This window comes from Chiloscyllium plagiosum, chromosome 9, assembly GCF_004010195.1.
Source record: "Chiloscyllium plagiosum isolate BGI_BamShark_2017 chromosome 9, ASM401019v2, whole genome shotgun sequence".
In the NCBI taxonomy this organism is placed as follows: Eukaryota; Metazoa; Chordata; class Chondrichthyes; order Orectolobiformes; family Hemiscylliidae; genus Chiloscyllium; species Chiloscyllium plagiosum.
Window position 1 is genome coordinate 71,977,622 of NC_057718.1, and position 18,602 is coordinate 71,996,223.

The window sequence follows — 18,602 nt, forward strand, 5'->3', positions numbered from 1 at the left end:
TGCACCCGATGTGGCCTCCTATACATTGGGGAGACAGGCCGCCTACTTGCGGAACGTTTCAGAGAACACCTCTGGGACACCCACACCAACCAACCCAACCGCCCCGTGGCTGAACACTTTAACTCGCCCTCCCACTCTGCCAAGGACAAGCAGGTCCTTGGCCTCCTCCATCGCCAGACCATGGCAACACGACGCCTGGAGGAGGAGCGACTCATCTTAACCTCCTTCCACCTATCGCATTCCCAACTCCCCTCCCCCAAGTCCCTACCTTTTATTTTAGCCTGCTTGGCACACCCTCCTCATTCCTGAAGAAGGGCTTATGCCCGAAACGTCGATTCTCCTTCTCCTTGGATGCTGCCTGACCTGCTGCGCTTTTCCAGCAACACATTTTTAAGCTCTGATATCCAATATCTGCAGTCCTCACTTTCTCCTACTCTTTCTGGACTGTCTATTGATCACAAATTCCCTTCTTTCCTCTAGTCCCCTAAGCTGCATCCATGTGACTACTTCTCTAAACATGCTGTCCACAAAACTCAGCTTCATAGATGCGCCAAATTCCTCAAACTCAGAGAACCCGAGCTCCAGTTTCTGCAGCTTGGAGCACGTCCTGCACATGTGATCATCTAGGAAAGTGGCAGCATCCAGGGCTCCCCACATAGGACAAGCTACATATTCTGCTCGATGGGCCTCTCTTGACATTGCTGAAATTTACAATTAATGCCTTAGAATATTCGGCTTCCTACTCTAAGGTTGTGAGAAGGTTAACTATAATTAAGTTCACACTGCTCTAAATCTGTATGATAAGAAAGGATTAAGCAGTAATTCCCAAAGACCTTCACCAATTAGGAGCCTTTCTCACCTTTTCAAGTTATGACATCAACAGGAGCTGCACTGAAGATTCTCACAGTATTCCTGCAGTTTAGAGGTTACTGTGTCCCTCCTCACCTCCAACTGATGTTGCTCCTAACTAAATGCCTGTAAGGACTAGATCCTGTAGTTGTATTAACAAGGTCAGCAAGGTGGACTTCACAGAATGAGTACCCTGATGGGGGCAATGAATCTGGTCCAATCAGGGAGCCCTGTCTGACAGATATAAATAGATGTCTTGCATCTGCAGAGTTTCAATCATTGGTAATGCTTGTCATTCCTCTTGAGGGGTACACTGTAAGAAATGACATGGAGCATTGATACTTCCCCAGCTATAAGTTGAGTTCTTTTCTGCTGGATTTACTTTAAATGATTTCGTATGAAAATTGATCCATTTTATTATCAATTAAACAATTGGTAATTTAAAAAAAAACAGATGTCTTCCCGCAGGAGCCTGTGCCCCACAACCTGAGCCGCCTCCGGAATTTTAATTTTGTGTCATTTAGGGATATAAAAAGGAAAGCCCTGTATAGACTGCTGCTGCACACCGTCCACCTCTTCTCCCTCATCCACCGTCCGGACACGCCTTGGCGTGCCCATTTGCCACCGGGCGGTGGGGATCCCCAGTGGAGGGCTGAATACGCGGGAGTCCTCCCCCTTTCTCTCGGGGATCTGGAGTGGAGGGTGCTGCATGCAGCAGTCCCCTGCAACTGCAGGTTGCGGTGGTTCACGGACTCCCAACCCAACTGCTTGTTCTGTGGCGCTGTGGAGTCCGTGGACCATGTATATATTGGGTGTGGGCGTTTGCACTCCCTTTTTGATTTCCTGAAAAACCTTCTCCTCTGTTTTTGGCTGCACTTCAGTCCCACGCTCCTGATCTTTGGGCACCCGGTACGGAGGAAGGAGGGCACGTCTGAAGACCTTCTCGTGGGTCTGCTCCTGGGCCTGGCCAAACTGGCCATCAACAGGTCCAGGCAGCGGGCCGTGGAGGGGGTCGTTAGGACCGACTGCCTGCCCCTCTTCCGCGGTTACGTTAGGGCCCGGGTGTCCTTGGAGAAGGAGCACGCGGTGTCCACTAACACCCTGGAGGAGTTCAGGGAGAGGTGGGTGCCGCAGGGAGTGGAGTGCATCATTTCTCCCTCCAACTCTATTTTGATTTAGTCCCTACCCTCACCTTCACTGTTTTGATCACACAGCACTGCCCTTTGATGTGAAGGGTAGTGTTTGTCACTGGCCACCCGGGTGTTTTCCTATCTTCCTGGTGGTGGAAATTGAATAAAGAAAAAAAAAATAAACAGATGTCAGAGGTTTTGTTCAAATTGAGAGCTGGCTCCGAGAAAGTTGGATCAGTGTCAAGGACATTCCATGTAAAAATAAAAGGTCACTTTGTGACAGGATACTGGCCTCTGTAGAGTTATTTCAGGCCCAAATCTGCACTGTACTAGATTTATAGGGTTACTGATTACTGTCTCCCTCCCTGGCTCCCGACTGTTGCTGCTCCAAGCTAAATGGCCTGTAAAGATCTAGCAGTCTTACTGACAATCTTGAAATTTGGACCCTAGTTACTGAGATACCATCTAATGGAAACAGAATATTTTTCTCTCCAAAGTCAACATCTGAAAACAAAGGTTCTCTACTGACTAATCCTGCCAGACAACAGTGATTCCTGGCCATCAAAATCGGCGGACAGCCCTGGACACAATATACCATTTCACATATTTTGGGAGCTGCTTCTCAGTAAAAGTAGATGTTGACAATGCAATCCAACATCACCGCCAATTCGCCAGTATAGCTTTTAGACAGCCTGAACAAGGAGTCTTCAAAGTCCGAGACCTTAACAATACTGGAGGTTAAATTTGGTCAGAGGAATTGTCTTAGCCTTAATACAGCATGCAGGTGAAAGTCCAGACTCTGTTAGATTGTCAAAAAACAAAGAAAACATGACTTGATTGATCTATTTCTCCCCCTGTAATCTACTTTGTCACTGGCTCAATGTTAACTTAAGCACAATAAAAACAAGTCCAGCACATGTAGTTTGTTATTCTCACTTTGTTATTCTCACATAATCCATTTCTAATACAGAGTTCATTAGTTCTGTATAGACATTATAGTGATTAAATTTATATGAAAACACGAGTTGGTATGAAGTGCATTTGATATGACGTGTATATCAGCTAAGGGTAGGTAGCAGGCATGAGTTGGCAGTGAATTGGTATGATTTATGCTATATAAAGATGCCATTTCAGCCATCAAATCCATTCAAAAAGATCAGCCTAATCCCACCTTGCAGCTCTTGATCCCAGTCCAAACTAAATATTATCTAGTAAGTAGTTAATTGACTATTTGTTGTTAATTAAAGAAACACTACACGGAGGGTGATTATATCTCAAAAGCATCATTTCAGAAAGTATGCAATTTATGAATGCCTGACTTACAAATTTAAAAATCAGACAACACCAGGTTATAGTCCAAAAGGTTTATTTGGAAGCACTAGCTTTCATCAGGTGGTTGTGAAGCAGACCATAAAACACAGAATTGATAGCAAAAGATTACAGTGATACTATGACACATAGAACAAATCTCAGAACTTTTTTAAGTCACATTCTCAAGATAATTTAAGGTATTATAACAAAAGGTGACACCTCAGCTCAGACAATGCCTTAAAGGTGAGAGGTTAGAGCCTGTCTGGATCCTAATCTTGAGTCAGACTGGTTCTATTTCCAAAGTAGAATTTATAAATATTACATGGATTGACTACCTGCAATGAATTGGGTGAATTTGTACTTGCAGATGCACTCTATTTTGCTGAAAAAAATGCAGAACCTGCAAGCAGTCAATGCAGGCAGTCAATCCCGGTAATATTTGTTAATTCCACTTTGGAAATAGAACTAGTCTGATTCAAGATTGGGATACAGACAGACTCTAACCTCACACCTTTAAGGCACTGTCTGAGCTGAGATGTCACCTTTTGATGTTCAATGTATCATTCTTTCACTGTAATCTTTTGCTAAAAATTCTGTGTCTTATGATCCTGCTTTATAATCACCTGATGAAGAAGCAGCACTTCAAAAGCCAGTGCTTCCAAATAAACGTGTTGGACTATAACCTGGTGTTGTGCGATTTTTAAACTTTGTCCACCCAGTCCAACACTGGCTCCTCCAAATCATGACTTACAAATGTTGTTACATATGAATGCAAATTCATACAAAGATGTAACTTTAAAGATCTGACATACGACTATTTCCTGAACTTACAAGCGACTCCTTTTTTTTGCCTTGCATTCTAATCCGACTTGCATACAAATCACAGACTCCAGAAAGGAGAAGGGCTAATGCCCGAAACGTCGATTCTCCTGTTCCCTAGATGATGCCTGACCTGCTGCGCTTTTCCAGCAACACATTTCCATCTAAGATAGCTGGGCAGGTAATAGGTAGATGAAGATGGGGGCGATTTGGTAGATCAGCAGGGAGAGTGAAACAGATAGGTGGGAAGGAAGATGACAGGTAGGACAGTTCAAGTGGGCAGTGCCAAGTTGAAGGGTTAGATCTGGGACGAGGTAGAGGGAGGGGAGATTTGGCAACTGATGAAGTCGATGTTGATGCTGTGTGGTTGAAGGGTGTCATAGCGGAAGATGAGATGTTCTTCTCGATGACTGGCGGAGCCTCCCCACACCTCATCCCAAATTCAACTGGGCACTGCCCTCTTGACCTATCCTACCTGCACATCTCCCTTCCCACCTCTCTGCCCCACATCCGGCTCTGACCTATCACTATCACCCCCCAATTTGCATCTACCTATCACCTTCCCAGCTACCTCCCCCCCCCTCCACCCCCACCCGCACCCCCACCCTTTATCTATTTAACTCTAAGCCCCTTTCCCCCACATTCCTGATGAAGGGCTTACACCAAAGTGTCGACTCTCCTGAATCTAGGATGCTGTTGAGTGTGTGTTGCTGGAAGAGCACAGCAGGTCAGGCAGCATCCGAGGAGCAGGGAAATCGGCGTTTCGATTTTCTTGCTCTTCAGATGCTACCTGACCTGCTGTGCTTTTCCAGCAACACACTTTCAACTCTGCAGCATCTGCAGACCTCACTGCTCCTAGGATGCTGCCTGACCTGCCACACTTTTTGACTCTCATCTCGAACATGTGCATCCTCACTTTCTCATAGAATCCACACAGTCCGGAAGTAGGTCAGTCGGCCCATCAAATCCACACCAACTCTCCGAACAGCACCCCATCCGGACTCACCGCTCTCCCCTCCCCTAAGGGGAGGTTTAAGACTGGTATTATAAAGAAGGGACTTCTCATATGTGCAGCAGAAAGTGGGGTTCGACAGTATTGTAGAGGTAGAAGTGTGAGTCATGAGGTCAGAATAAATGAGGGAAAAAAATGAAAGGTCTTTCTTCGCTTTTTATTTTTATTTTGTTTGTGTAACCAGCACTCAAATTATATGAAGATGGAGGGCAACTTCTCAAAAACCTTGAAAATTCAATAGTAAGGATGGCCAAGGATTATCTTCCAATTTTAGAGTGTTTCTCTCCCACATTTGCTGCTATTTGATAGAACAGCAAGAGGTTAAGAAAGGCAGCATAGTTGACTGAGTGAGTTGACAGAGTAGCCTTTTGTACGGATTAAAGATGCCATTCATTCAGTCATGGGTAGACTTTTGCCAGGTACAGGTGGGGGGTGGTCTATCTGGTGGAGAGGCTGTCTGCTGAGGATCATCCATTGCCAGGTCTAGGAGATCCCCTCCATTAGATATGGGGGCAGGAAGAAAGTGGCTACAAGAGGAGAGGAGGGATCAGGAAGGTATGAGAGGTGTGGAAGGGAAGAGGAGGCTTCAAGTGGGGTGTGAGTGATGAGATTTCAGGGGGTTGGAGAAGAAGAGAGCTACAAGAGGATTATGGGGAGAGTGTTGATGTTATGTTCCCAGCTGATGGTATTACAGGACACGTCTGTTTCTAGAATTTAAAGCTAGCAGAGTACATCTTTTTGAAAACTGTTAACATGATCTGTCACTGGGATATAAGGCTACAGGATGTATTTAACAGCAGAAGAGAGGTTTTCAAAGTTAGGGAGAAGATTTGTAGCTCGGGTGCTCTTGTTGTGGTTCTGTTCGCGAGCTGGGAATTTGTGTTGCAGACGTTTCGTCCCCTGTCTAGGTGACATCCTCAGTGCTTGGGAGCCTCCTGTGAAGCGCTTCTGTGGTGTTTCCTCCAGCATTTATAGTGACTTGTATCCGCTGCTTCCGGTTGTCAGTTCCAGTGGTCCGCTGCAGTGGCCGATATATTGGGTCCAGGTCGATGTGCTTGTTGATTGAATCAGTGGATGAGTGCCATGCCTCTAGGAATTCCCTGGCTGTTTAGCTCTCGATGTTGCACTGACCTATGGAACCAATCTGAAGCCCATCTAACCTGCACTATTCCATTCTTGTCTATATGCCTATCCAATGACCATTTAAATGCCCTTAAAGTTGGCGAATCTAATACTGTTGCAAACAGTGTGTTCCAAACCCCTACTACTCTCTAAGTAAAGAAACTACCTCTGACATCTGTCCAATATCTATCACAAGGACACTTAGTTTCTGGCCACCTGCAGAATCCATCTATCACCTATCTTGTCTAAAAGCTTGAGCGGAGTGTTCATGACATGGGTGAGGATCTTTCCTGCTGTTGTTAACAGGGAAATTCCATGACAGTTTCCGCATTCAGATCGATTGCCTCTCCTTTAGTAACAACTGCTGAGTCTCTAAAGTCTGCTGGTACATCTTCATTTATCCAGATCATGATGAGAAGTTGATGCAATTGGTAATGAAGCAAGTTACCTCCAATTTTGTACATCTCAGCTGGTATTCCATTGAGAGTCAAGATTAGTGGTGCTGGAAAAGCACAGCAGTTCAGGCAGCATCCGGCTAATCTTGACTCTGAGCTCCAGCATCTGCAGTCCTCACTTTCGCCTGGTATTCCATTGTGTTCAGCGGCCTTGTCATTTTTCAAGGTTTTGATGGCTTCCTTGACTTCAAGCTAATATTTTTCTTAGGGAGTAGTCAACAGGCTGTTTTGGAATATTATAGAATCAGAGAACCCCTACAGTCTGGAAACAGGCCCTCCAGCCCAACAAGTCCACAACGACCCTCTGAAGAGTAACCCACCCAGACTCATTCTCCTACTCTATTACTCTACAATTCCCCCTGACAAATGCACCACACCCACACATCCCTGAACACTTTAGCTTGGTTAATTCATTCCAACCTGCACACCTTTAGACTGTGGGAGGAAACCGGAGAACCCAGAGGAAACCCACACAGACACGAGGGGAGAACGTGCAAACTCCACACAGACTGTCACCCAGAGGGTGGAATCAAATCGCTGGCCCCGTGAGACAGCAGTGCTAACCACTAAGCCACTGTGCCACCCTTGAGCCATCGTGGTGATGGGGTGGCAGGTGAAGACCAGCAGAAAACAAAAAAAATCCCTCCAACTCTCCCACCGCACCCACTGTCAGAACGGGCAAGAGGTTCAGTCTTGGGGGTGACCCACAGCAGCGTCAACGGCAGAATCCGATTGTTGGGAGCACTGGTGCCCCCGCTAGTGCCTTCACAAGTTGCAGGTCAACATGAACCTGCGCTCACATTTGAGACGGCTGAAGGGCATATCCCCGGTGTGGACCCGCCAATGGGCCAGCAGGTGGGAAGAATTGCTGAAGGCCTTCCCGCACTCAGGGTAGCGGAAGGGTCATTCGCTGGTGTGGACCCACCGGTGGGCCACGACGTGGGTCAAGTGAGTGAAGCCCTTCGTGCACTCGGAGCAGCTGAATGGCCTCACCCCAGCGTGGACCAGTTCATGCCTCAATAGGTGGGAGGAATTGCTGAAGGCCTCCCCGCACTCAGGGCAGGAGAACGGCCTCTCCCCAGTGTGACTCTGCCGATGAGTCTCCAATACAGACAGGACATGGAATCCTTTCCTGCAGTCGCCACACTTCCATGGTTTCTCAATGTGGCGGGGTTTCTCGGGTTTCTCCATCGCCAAAGCTTCAGCCGCACACAAATGTGTACACAGCCCCTCCCCACCATGAATTCCTCTTTCCAGACTGTATAAATGTTTCAGGCTCCATACTCAGTGCACTGCAACAGTAGGGTCTCTCATCCAGTCCCACTGATGGTGGAAAAATACTAAAACAGGAACCAAAAAGCTTTGCTCCTTCTCACAGAATCATAATCGAAAATTGTTGTGATTTGAAAGTGAGGACTGCAGACATTGGAAAGTCAGAGTCAAAAAAGCATGGTATGGGAAAAGCACAGCAGGAAAGGCAGCAGCTCAGGAGCGGAAGAGTCAACATTTCGGGCACAAGACCTTCATCTGTTGGTTTTGAAACTTCCATTTCAGATCTTCAAACAATAGATGTTGGACAGAATGTTGTTGATCATATTCCCGTCAAAAGGGACGGTTTGATTTAGAAGATCTTCAAAGTGCTCTCTCCAACCGGAATTGATGTCAGCACTGCTCTTCAGGATGGCTGAACAATTTTTGCTTTTGAGAGGGGCTTTGAGATGGGCCACAAATAGCTTTAGTTGTTGGCATCGCTTGTTGTTGGATTTCCTGAGCTTTCTTCCTCCACTATTGGTTTTTCAGGTTTCGGTGCTCTTCTGGACTGCCGCTGATTGGTGGTTATTTTGTAAGGTGGTGAAAGCTTTTCTCTTTTCATCGATAAGTTATTGGAGTAGTTTGTCATTATCATCAAACCAATCCTGATGGGTTTTTATCTTGAACCCAATAGGTTCTTTGCAGGAGGTGATGATAGCAGTGTTCTTCTACAGATGGTGGGATTTGAGGCAGTTGTTCTTGAAGATTTTGTTGGAACTTCTATACATGGTTGATGCCTTGAAGGATGCCAACACTGAATTTCTTGAAAATATTCTGATTTTGGTGTTTCCTTTTGAGCCGAATCTTCATTCTCATGGTGGACGAGATGAGTCGATGGTCTGCCCAGCACTCGTCGGCACCAGTAACAGCTCTTGTTATCAGTACATCTTGTTGGTCCCATGATGTAGTCGATGAGATGCCAGTGTTTGGGGTGTGGATGCTGCCAGGAGATTTTTTGTCTGTTTTTCTGACGAAATAGGGTGCTTGTAATCACCAGAGTGGGTTCAGCACATGTGGTGAGGAGGTCTGTTCTATTGGCATTGACCTCGCCAACTCCTTAATTGCTTATCATTCCAGTCCAGAGCCTATGATCTTTTCCGACTCTGGCGCTGGAGTCTCCCAAGTCTCTTGTCGTAGTTGGGAACAGAGGAAAGGACGTCATCAAGTTGGGCATAGAAGTTTAATTTTTGGAGTTCCCGGGCAACAAAGGCAGTTCTCCTCTCTGGTCGGTCTGAGTTTGGGTTATCTTTCAGAGTTCGTATATTCCAGATTCCAAATTTCATAGCTTCATTTCTCAATGTTTTTCGATCGCATGGCGATGATCTCTTTGGATGTGGCTTTCCAGACAGGATGGGGTGAAGCAGGCTATTTTTAGGGCACCTCTTCTAGCCATCTCCTAGTTTAGGGTGAGCAGAGTGAATCCAAAATAGGGCTGCTCAGACGTGAATACTGCAACCAAACAACTTTCCTGCTTCTGTCCAAAAGTTGAGCGACTGAATCAACTTTTCACTGCTTTCCTGCCGGTTCTTGACTAGGAACTTTCAGCCATCGCATTGCCTGCTCTCGTCGCTCTCCCCCGCTTGCCAAAAGACTTGAAGTGATCCACAGAACGAAGATGCCTGTGCGTGTATTTGTTTAATATGTACGTGATTATGCACTCCAAGAAGCACACAGCACTTCACAAATCAATCAACTGATTCCAATGGCATGGAAACCACGATGATTGGAGCTGATAGATTTGTTGCAGCCTTCATTCGCCTTCACACACGTTGAGTTCGGACTAACTTTGTCTCCCTGTTCCACCGTTGAGGTCTTGGTTGGACTGTTTTTCATCAGGGACCTTACCGCCATACCAGAAGCATAGCTCCAGACGGCATCGTTCACGAGATCTCAGGACCACACAAGCTACTCCACAATGACAAGGTGACAATCACGGAGAGATATCCACTTTTTACATGCTCAAAACAACTAGAAAAGTTAGGTTCTGAACTACCTTCTTGAAATGTATAATGTTTTGCTATTATGTGATGAGCTGAATTGTGGAAAACAGTCATTTTAGCATTAAAGTAATTTGCAGTCTCTGAGCAATTGTGATCTTGAGCCACAACACATTTTTGTCCTATAAAGCAGCTAAACCAGCTGGTTTTTATTCTGAAACCTTTGCTGGACTCAAGGAGTTCAACTTGGCTCATTTAAGTACCTACCCACATATTGCATTTTGGCTGACAACACAACCATTTTGACAATTTCCTATGACCGATTCCAATACATGTTTCTCAAAACTTCCTTTTCTCATAGTAGATTTGATCCTAAGCACCTTCTTCTCAGTAGATTCCTTGTTCTTTCATTTTTGCATCGACTCTTTCACTAACAGCAAACTCCCTCCACTGCAGAGTTTTTTGACAAGTTAGCAAATATTTTCCGTTTAAATTTGAAGTCAGTTTCACACTTCAATTGCTTTCTTGTGTACAGTCTACTCTGTGACTATGTCTCACATGTTTGTAACACAGACTGTACCGCTTGCTTTATCCTTTGCCCAGTAGTTAAAAAGTAAAGCATTCTTGTGTGGATTGAAAACATGAGGTTGACTGCAAGTATAGCACATTTGAGCTTGTAAAGGACTGACTTACACACTGAGAAAAGCAAAAAAAAAAAAAAAAATTGGGGGGCCACAAAAATGGTGTTGGCTTATATGCCATATCAAGTTTGTGTTGAAATCTACAGTATAAAAATGTATAATCTTGGCACAAGGAAGCATCTGAAAGCTAACTGTGGATGTTCCATCATATCTTCCCATAAGGAAAACTCTGCATGATAAGAAGAGCACGCAAATCTAACTAAGGAGGTTCTGCAATGAATCCGTCATTATTTTGACAATATACAGAGTCAGCTTAATCTGATCAAGGTTTTCAACTGTATAATGTTGAAGTTAAATCTATACTTTTAATGTTTAGGAAATTCATAAATCATTAATATTTTTTCGTAACTTAAATATTCAAAGTCTTTGATTCACAGAATTAGATGTCCTGCTTTTGTCTTTTTGATACACTTAATTAACAAAATTACATTAAATTATATTCATACTTAATATGATATCAGTTTTGGTAGAAGTACATATATGACCACAGTAATTTTCAAGTTAAAATTGCTGATCCAACCTCTGTACCTGAGTAGGACTTTCCAGCGTGTAAATATGCTCTCCATGATTATTATAAAATTTAACAGCAGCATTTTTCACTACTGGAAGACTTCCCGACTCATAAAGTTGACTCTCTTTTTCCATGCCTGCTACAGCAAGTAAGTTCCCCTGGCTGCTCCACTGTACAACTGCATCTAGAATAATAAGGTAGACAATAAAAGAATTACCACAATAAACTGACAAAGTACATCATTTAAGTTTTCAAAAATACAAACAATTGTTGCATAACTCAAAAGAAGTATTTAAATGCTAGGTGTCATTTAATAAGTTCTTTATGTATTGAACAATAGACCTGAAACCTGTGGAAGGAAGGAGTTATTAATTATTATATACAGAAAGCATTCATTGAAGTAATTGCATATGAAATACACAACTTATGTATGCAAAAATGCTTAAGTTTCACATAAAATCTCAAACTTATTCCATCTGTGAGGCAGTCGAAGTACATGGTTACCAGGGTCCTGTACTCTTCATCCAGCCATAACCTCCTTGTCTACACCCAAATAGCTGAGAGGACTGGCTCCATAAAAGCCAACTCAGAAATCAAAACATGTGAATATCAGAAGGGAAGAGGGAAGAACCACTCTCAATGATTTCATATATAATTTCGATACAGATAGCCTGCAACTAAAACGAAAAGTTTGAATCCATGATAACAATACAAATTGCTGGAAAAGCTCAACATGTGGAAAAGCTCAGCATCATCAATGGAAATAAATCAGAGTTAATGTTTTGGGTCCTCAGTTTGAACCTACGTACTGCTGTGCTTGTAACTACTTCAACTGTTCATTCTGATGCATTTATAAAACTTTAAAACAAGGTTCTGACTTAATATTTTTGTAGCAGGCCAAGCCTCTCCAACCGCCCAGATATATTCCCTGTACCTGACAAAGCGATCTGACAACTACTACTTTTCAGTGCAAAAGTGTTGTTGCCACAGTTTCACTTGCAATCATGCCGATTATAAAGCCACCACTCCAGCAGTCAAATTACTGCAGATGATAAAGTCCCTTACAGCTTCTATTCAAAAATCAATTCATGACTTATATGTTGTGTAACATATTGTTCAACATTTCACTGTTGAAATCTGTCTCTGTTGTTAAATCATGTTCTTAAGGATTCACTCCATCTGCCTCTGTTTCATCCTTATGGTATTTAAAAAGCATTTATTGCTCATCCCTCGTGGCTATTGAGAATGTGTTGATGAGCTGCCTTCTTGAATTATCGTTGTCAATGTGCTGTACATAGAGTTACAACACAGTTATGGAGGAATTTGAAGCAAAGATACTTAAAGAAGGCCCATATTTTTCCACATTACGATGGTGATTGACTTGTAAGGGAACTTGCAGTGCGTGGGAATCCCATGTATCTGATGCCCTCGTCCTTCGTTTGTGGGTTTGGAAGGTTCTGGTTGAGGAACTTTAGGGAACAGGTTCAATTCCAGACTGTGTGTGGAGTTTGCACATCTTTGGGTTTCGTCCAAAGATGGGCGGCACGGTGGCACAGTGGTTAGCACTGCTGCCTCACAGCGCCAGAGACCCGGGTTCAATTCCCGACTCAGGCGACTGACTGTGTGGAGTTTGCACGTTCTCCCCGTGTCTGCGTGGGTTTCCTTCGGGTGCTCCGGTTTCCTCCCACAGTCCAAAGATGTGCGGGTCAGGTGAATTTGCCATGCTAAATTGCCCGTAGTGTTAGGTTAAAGGGGTAAATGTAGGGGTATGGGTGGGTTGCGCTTCGGCGGGTCGGTGTGGACTTGTTGGGCCGAAGGGCCTGTTTCCACACTGTAAGTAATCTAATGTGCAAGTTAGGTGGACTGGCTACGTTGAGTTGCCCATAGTGTCCTGGGATGTGTAAGTTAGAGAACTATGAATGGGAAATGTAGGATTACAGGGATAGGGTACTGGAGGGCGAGCTTGGGAGGGATGCTCTTCGGAGAGTCTACTTGTGGACTAGTTGGACCAAATGGCCCGTTTCCAACTGTAGGGATTCTATGCAAAAGCTGACTGCTCAGTACCAAGGTTCAGGCCATCTGCTCAATGCTGGAGAGGATCTCACAGTGTGATGGGTAGGATCCAATCATTGTTGTTTTGGTCAACCAATGTCATGGGCATTGCACGGCCAGTAATCTATTTGATCTATTCATTGGATGTGATCTTCACTGATTTGGCCAATACTTATTGGTATCCCTATTAGCCCTTCAAAAGCGGGTGGTAAGATGCCTACTTGAACCACTGGAATCTGTTCAGTGTAGGTATAACTAGAATGTTTTTAGAAATGGAGTCCCAGGATTTTGACCCTTAAAGTGGCACAAAAGGAACAGCAATATATTTCCAAGTCAGAATGATGCATGGCTTGAAGAGAACCTCAAAGTTTGGGTGAAGATTTGTAGCTCGGGTGCTCGTTGTTGTGGTTCTGTTCGCCAAGCTGGAAATTTTTGTTGCAAACGTTTCATCCCCTGTCTAGATGACATCCTCAGCTATACCGGCCACTACAGCGGACAGCTGAAACTGACAACCGGAAGCAGCAGGGACAGGCCACTATAAATGCCGGAGGAAACACCACAGAAGCGCTTCACAGGAGGCTCCCAAGCACTGAGGATGTCACCTAGACAGGGGACGAAACATTTGCAACAAAAATTTCCAGCTCGGCGAACAGAACCACAACATTGAAGAGAACCTGTAGACCATGGTGTCCCCATCTCTCTGCTGCCATCTTCAATTTTGATGGAGAGCAAATCTATTTGGGGGCAGGCAGGAATATGGATTAATTAGATCAGCAATAATTTTGTTGAATAGCAGAATGAGAGCAAGACACTAAATCCTGCTCCTAATTCATATGCTCACATGTAGATTAATCGCCAGTCACACCTTATGACACTGGTGCTCCCTTGCCAGTACAGGATGCCTCCAAGTTCACATTGGCCTGACGTCTAAATCCAATCCAGCACAGTGGCTCAGTGGATAGCATTGCTGCCTCACACAGTCAGGGACCAGTTTGATTCCACCCTCGGGTGACTGTCTGTGTGGAGGCTGCACATTCTCACTGTGTCTGTCAGTGTTTCCTTCCAGGTGCTCTGGCTTCCTCCCACAGTCCAAATTTCCCACAGTGTTCAGGGATGTGCAGGATGGGTGAGTTAGCCATGGAAAATGCAGGGTTACTGGATAGGATAGGAGGTGGTGGGTCTGGGTGGGATGCACTCCAGAGCGTCAGTTTGAACTTGATGGGCCAATTGGCCTGTTTCCACGCTGTAGAGATTTTTTGAATCTATTTTACTACAAATAAGGCATGGTGATCATTATGAGATATTTTAATTTAGGGACTTTATGAGCAGTTTATCTTTTTTTTCAGGCTAACTGCTTAGAACAGCATAATCTGCAGCCAACCAGACAGCAGACTATTTTAGACCTTGTTCTGTAGAATTAATTAATTATACCAAAGTGAAGAGGGTAGCAGCAACCATAATATGATTGAATTTTACAATTAGTTTGAGGGAGAGAAGTGTGGTTCTGAGACTTTTATCAGATATATATGAGGGCAACAGAACTGGTATAGTGAACTGGGAAATTAGCTTAAAGAATAGATAAAGAGAGATAGTGGCAGACACTTAAGGAGATAATTCATAATAACCAGAACAGATACATTCCAAAGAGTAACAAAGATTCACCCACCAACCATGGTTAATTGGAAAGATTCAAGATTCAAACTTAAAAATAGCATACAGTGCAAATACTGGTGGCAGCTCAGAAGATTGGACATTAAAAACGACCAACCAAAAAATGAATAAAAGGAAAATTAGAGCATGAGAGGAGGTTAGTCAGAAATATAAAAACAGAAAATTGGCTACGTAAAAATATTGAAAAGAGGAAAGTTAACAAAGTGATCTGAAATTTATCTGAAGAATAAGTAAGTATTTTGCATCCGTTTCCACTGCAGGTAACACCCCAGAAGCAGCCACAAATCAGGAAATGGAAGGTGACGAGATGTCAGGAATGTCATAATCACTGAATCCCCAGTGTGGAAACAGGTCGTTTGGCCCAACAAGTCCACACCAACCATCTAATGAGTATCCTACCCCAGAGTTGTCCCCTATTCTATCCTTGTAACTCTGCAATTTCCTGTGGTTATTGCACCTAATCTACACATCCCTGAACACTATGGAGAATTTAGCATGGCCAATCCACCTAAACAGGGACATCTTTGGACTGTGGGAGGAAACCAGAATACCTGAAGGAAACCCATGCAGACATGGGGAGAACATGTAAACTGCACAGAGACAGTCATCTAAGGTTGGGATCAAACCTTTGCACTGTGACGCAGCAGTGTCAACCACCGAGCCATTCCAGAATTAGTACGGGACAAATTATTTGAGCTGCAAGCTGAAAAGTATCTAGGTCCTGTTGGATTTCAACCAAAGGACTTTAAAAAGTGGTTAGAAAGATATTGGTTTTAACTTCCAAATTTCTCTTATATCAATAAAGGTCCCATTAAATTGGCAGCTAGTAAATGATGATAAAGACATAGAATATGCAAAGTTGTAGGAAAGAAACTGCAACCATATTTGTAACCATGGAAATGGTCAGCTCAGAGAAAAAAAATGAGAGGCAAACTGTGTAGTGATTGTAATGAGGTCAGCCAGATAGACCTCAGAATAAGAGTTCCCTGATTGGGTCTGTTAATCTGGTCCAATCAGGGAGCCCCAACTGACAGATATTAAAGGTGCATCTCTGGCCAAACTGTCCATAAACAGGTTCAGGTAGCAGGCCGTGGAGGGGGTCATTAGGGCCGACTGACTGCCCCTCTTCCACGGTTACATTAGGGCCGGGGTGTCCTTGGAAAGGAGCACGCGGTGTCCACCAACACCCTGGAGTTGTTCAGGGAGAGGTGGGCGCCGCAGGGAGTGGAGTGTATTATTTCCCTCTCCAATTCGATTTAATCTCTGCCCTCCCCTTCACTGTCTGCTCGCACAGCATTGCCCTTTGATGAGAAGGGCACTTCTTGTCACTGGCCTTTCGGGTGTTTCCTTTCTTCCTGGTGATGGAAACCGAATAAAGATTTGTGCACCTTGTATCTTTCACTGTGTCCCACACCTGCACACACACAACATGGGTGCTGGGGGAAAAAATAAGCACTACCGCAGTTAGGCAGTAGTGTGGGGATTAAAAAAAACCCAGAAGGGTCACACCAGGACACACAAAAAAAAAGAAAAAAAAAAAAAAGAGTATCCCTGGCCAAACTGGCCATAAACAGATCCAGGCAGCAGGCCATGGAGGGGATCGTTAGGGCCGACTGCTTGCCCCTCTTCCGCGGTTACGTTAGAGCCTGGGTGTCTCTGGAAAAGGAGCATGCAGTATCCATCGACACCCTGGAGTTGTTCAGGGAGAGGTGGGCGCCGCAGTGAGTGGAGTGTATTACTTCCCTCTCCAATTCGATTTAATCTCTGCCCTCCCCTTCACTGTCTGCTCGCACAGCATTGCCCTTTGATGAGAAGAGCACTTCTTGTCACTGGCCACTCGGGTGTTTCTTTTCTTCCAGGTAGTGGAAATTTGAATAAAGATTTGTGCACCTTGTGTCTCACACCTGCACACACACAACATGGGTGCTGGGGGAAAAAAAATAAGCACTACCGCAGTTAGGCAGTAGTGTGGGGGTTAAGGGAAAAAAACTGTAAAAAAAATATAAGAGATGCATTCCTGGCCAAACTGGCCATAAACAGGTCCAGGCAGCAGGCTGTGGAGGGGGTCATTAGGGCCGACTGCCTGCCCCTCTTCCGTGGTTACGTTAGAGCCCGGGTGTCTCTGGAAAAGGAGCACGCGGTGTCCACCAACACCCTGGAATTGTTCAGGGAGAGGTGGGCGCCACAGGGAATGGAGTGCATTATTTTCCTCTCCAACTCTATCTTGATTTGATCCCTGCCCTGCCCCTCACTGTTTGATCACACAGCATTGCCCTTTGATGACACAGCATTGCCCTTTGATGTGAAGGGCACTGCTTATCACAGGCCACTCGGGTATTTCCTTTCTTCCTGGTGGTGGAAATTTGAATAAAGATTCATGCACCTTGTGTCTTTCACTGTGTCTCACACATGCTTGGGTGCTGGGGAAAACATAAGCACTACCACAGTTAGGCGGTAGTGTGGGGGTAAAAAGAAGAAAAAAATAGAAAAAAAGAATAAAAAAGATAAACAGGAGCGTCAGAGGTTCTGTTCACTCTAAGAGCTGGCTCTGAGGGACCTGGATTAAGGACTCTCCATGTGTAAATAAAGGGCGACTTGGTAAGAAAAAAAAAAGAAATAAAAGGAGTATCCCTGGCCAAACTGGCCATAAACAGGTCCAGCGGGCAATGGAGGGGGTAGTTAGGGCCAACTTCCTGCCCCTTTTCCGCGATTATGTTAGAGCCCGGGTGTCTCTGGAGAAGGAGCACGCAGTGTCCACCAACACCCTGGAGATGTTCAGGGAGAGGTGGGCGCCGCAGGGAATGGAGTGTATTAGTTCCCCGTCCAATTCTATTTTGATTTAACCCCTGCCCTGCCTTTCACTGTTTGATCACACAGCATTGCCCTTTGATGTGAAGGGCACTGCTTGTCACTGCCCACGCGGGTGTTTCCTTTCTTCCTGGTGGTGGAAATTTGAGTAAAGATTTGTGCACCTTGTATCTTTCACGGTGTCTCACACCTGCACACACCTGCTGAGAAAAAAATAAGCACTACTGCATTTAGGCGGTGGTGTGGGGTTAAAAAAAAGAACAGAAGTGTCAAACATCCTGTTAAAAAAATAAAAAAGGAGTATCAAAGGTTCTGCTCACTCAGAGCTGGCTCAGTATCGAGATCTCTCCACATTTCAATAGAGGGTGACTTGGTGACGGGATACTCGCCTCTGTTGAGTCATTTCAGTGATAACAAGAGAAAGCATACCCCCGAAGAAATTCGCTTACAACTGTCATCTGGGGTAAATAGTTCTGGCAATATTCCTTTATTTGGAACGTTTGACTTGTTTGAACCTGCCAGTATGTGGAAGGAATGCAATATCTTTCTGGGCAAATGACACTGGGACAGATGAAAACCAAAAGGCAATTCCTCTGACAGCTTGTGGACCCACAGCTTTTTCAATTATTAGGAGCCTGGACACCCCTGCCAGTCTGACCAAGCATGGGGAATACCACCTGAGTGAAAGCAATTCCATAGCCTCACTCAGGACACTCAGTGTGGGCAGCACGGTGGCTCAGTGGTTAGCAGTGCTGCCTCACAGCGACAGGGATCCAGGTTAAAGTCCCACCTCCAGCGATTGTCTGTGTGGAGTTCGCACATTCTCCCAATGTCTACATGGGTTTCGTCTGGGTGCTCCGGGTTCTTCCCACAATCCAAAGATGTGCATGTTAGGTGAACTGGCCATGCTAAA

General features: G+C 44.8%; 1 protein-coding gene across 1 annotated transcript in view; it reads right to left on the reverse strand.

The window, feature by feature from the left end:
• Window positions 1-18,602, reverse strand: part of LOC122553256 (tubby-related protein 4-like) — a 353,919-nt gene that overhangs the window by 224,570 nt on the left and 110,747 nt on the right. Inside the window, exon 6 of the mRNA XM_043696840.1 lies at window positions 11,176-11,342. Coding sequence (XP_043552775.1) covers window positions 11,176-11,342 — 167 coding nt within the window. The remainder of the gene's footprint in view (window positions 1-11,175; window positions 11,343-18,602) is intronic.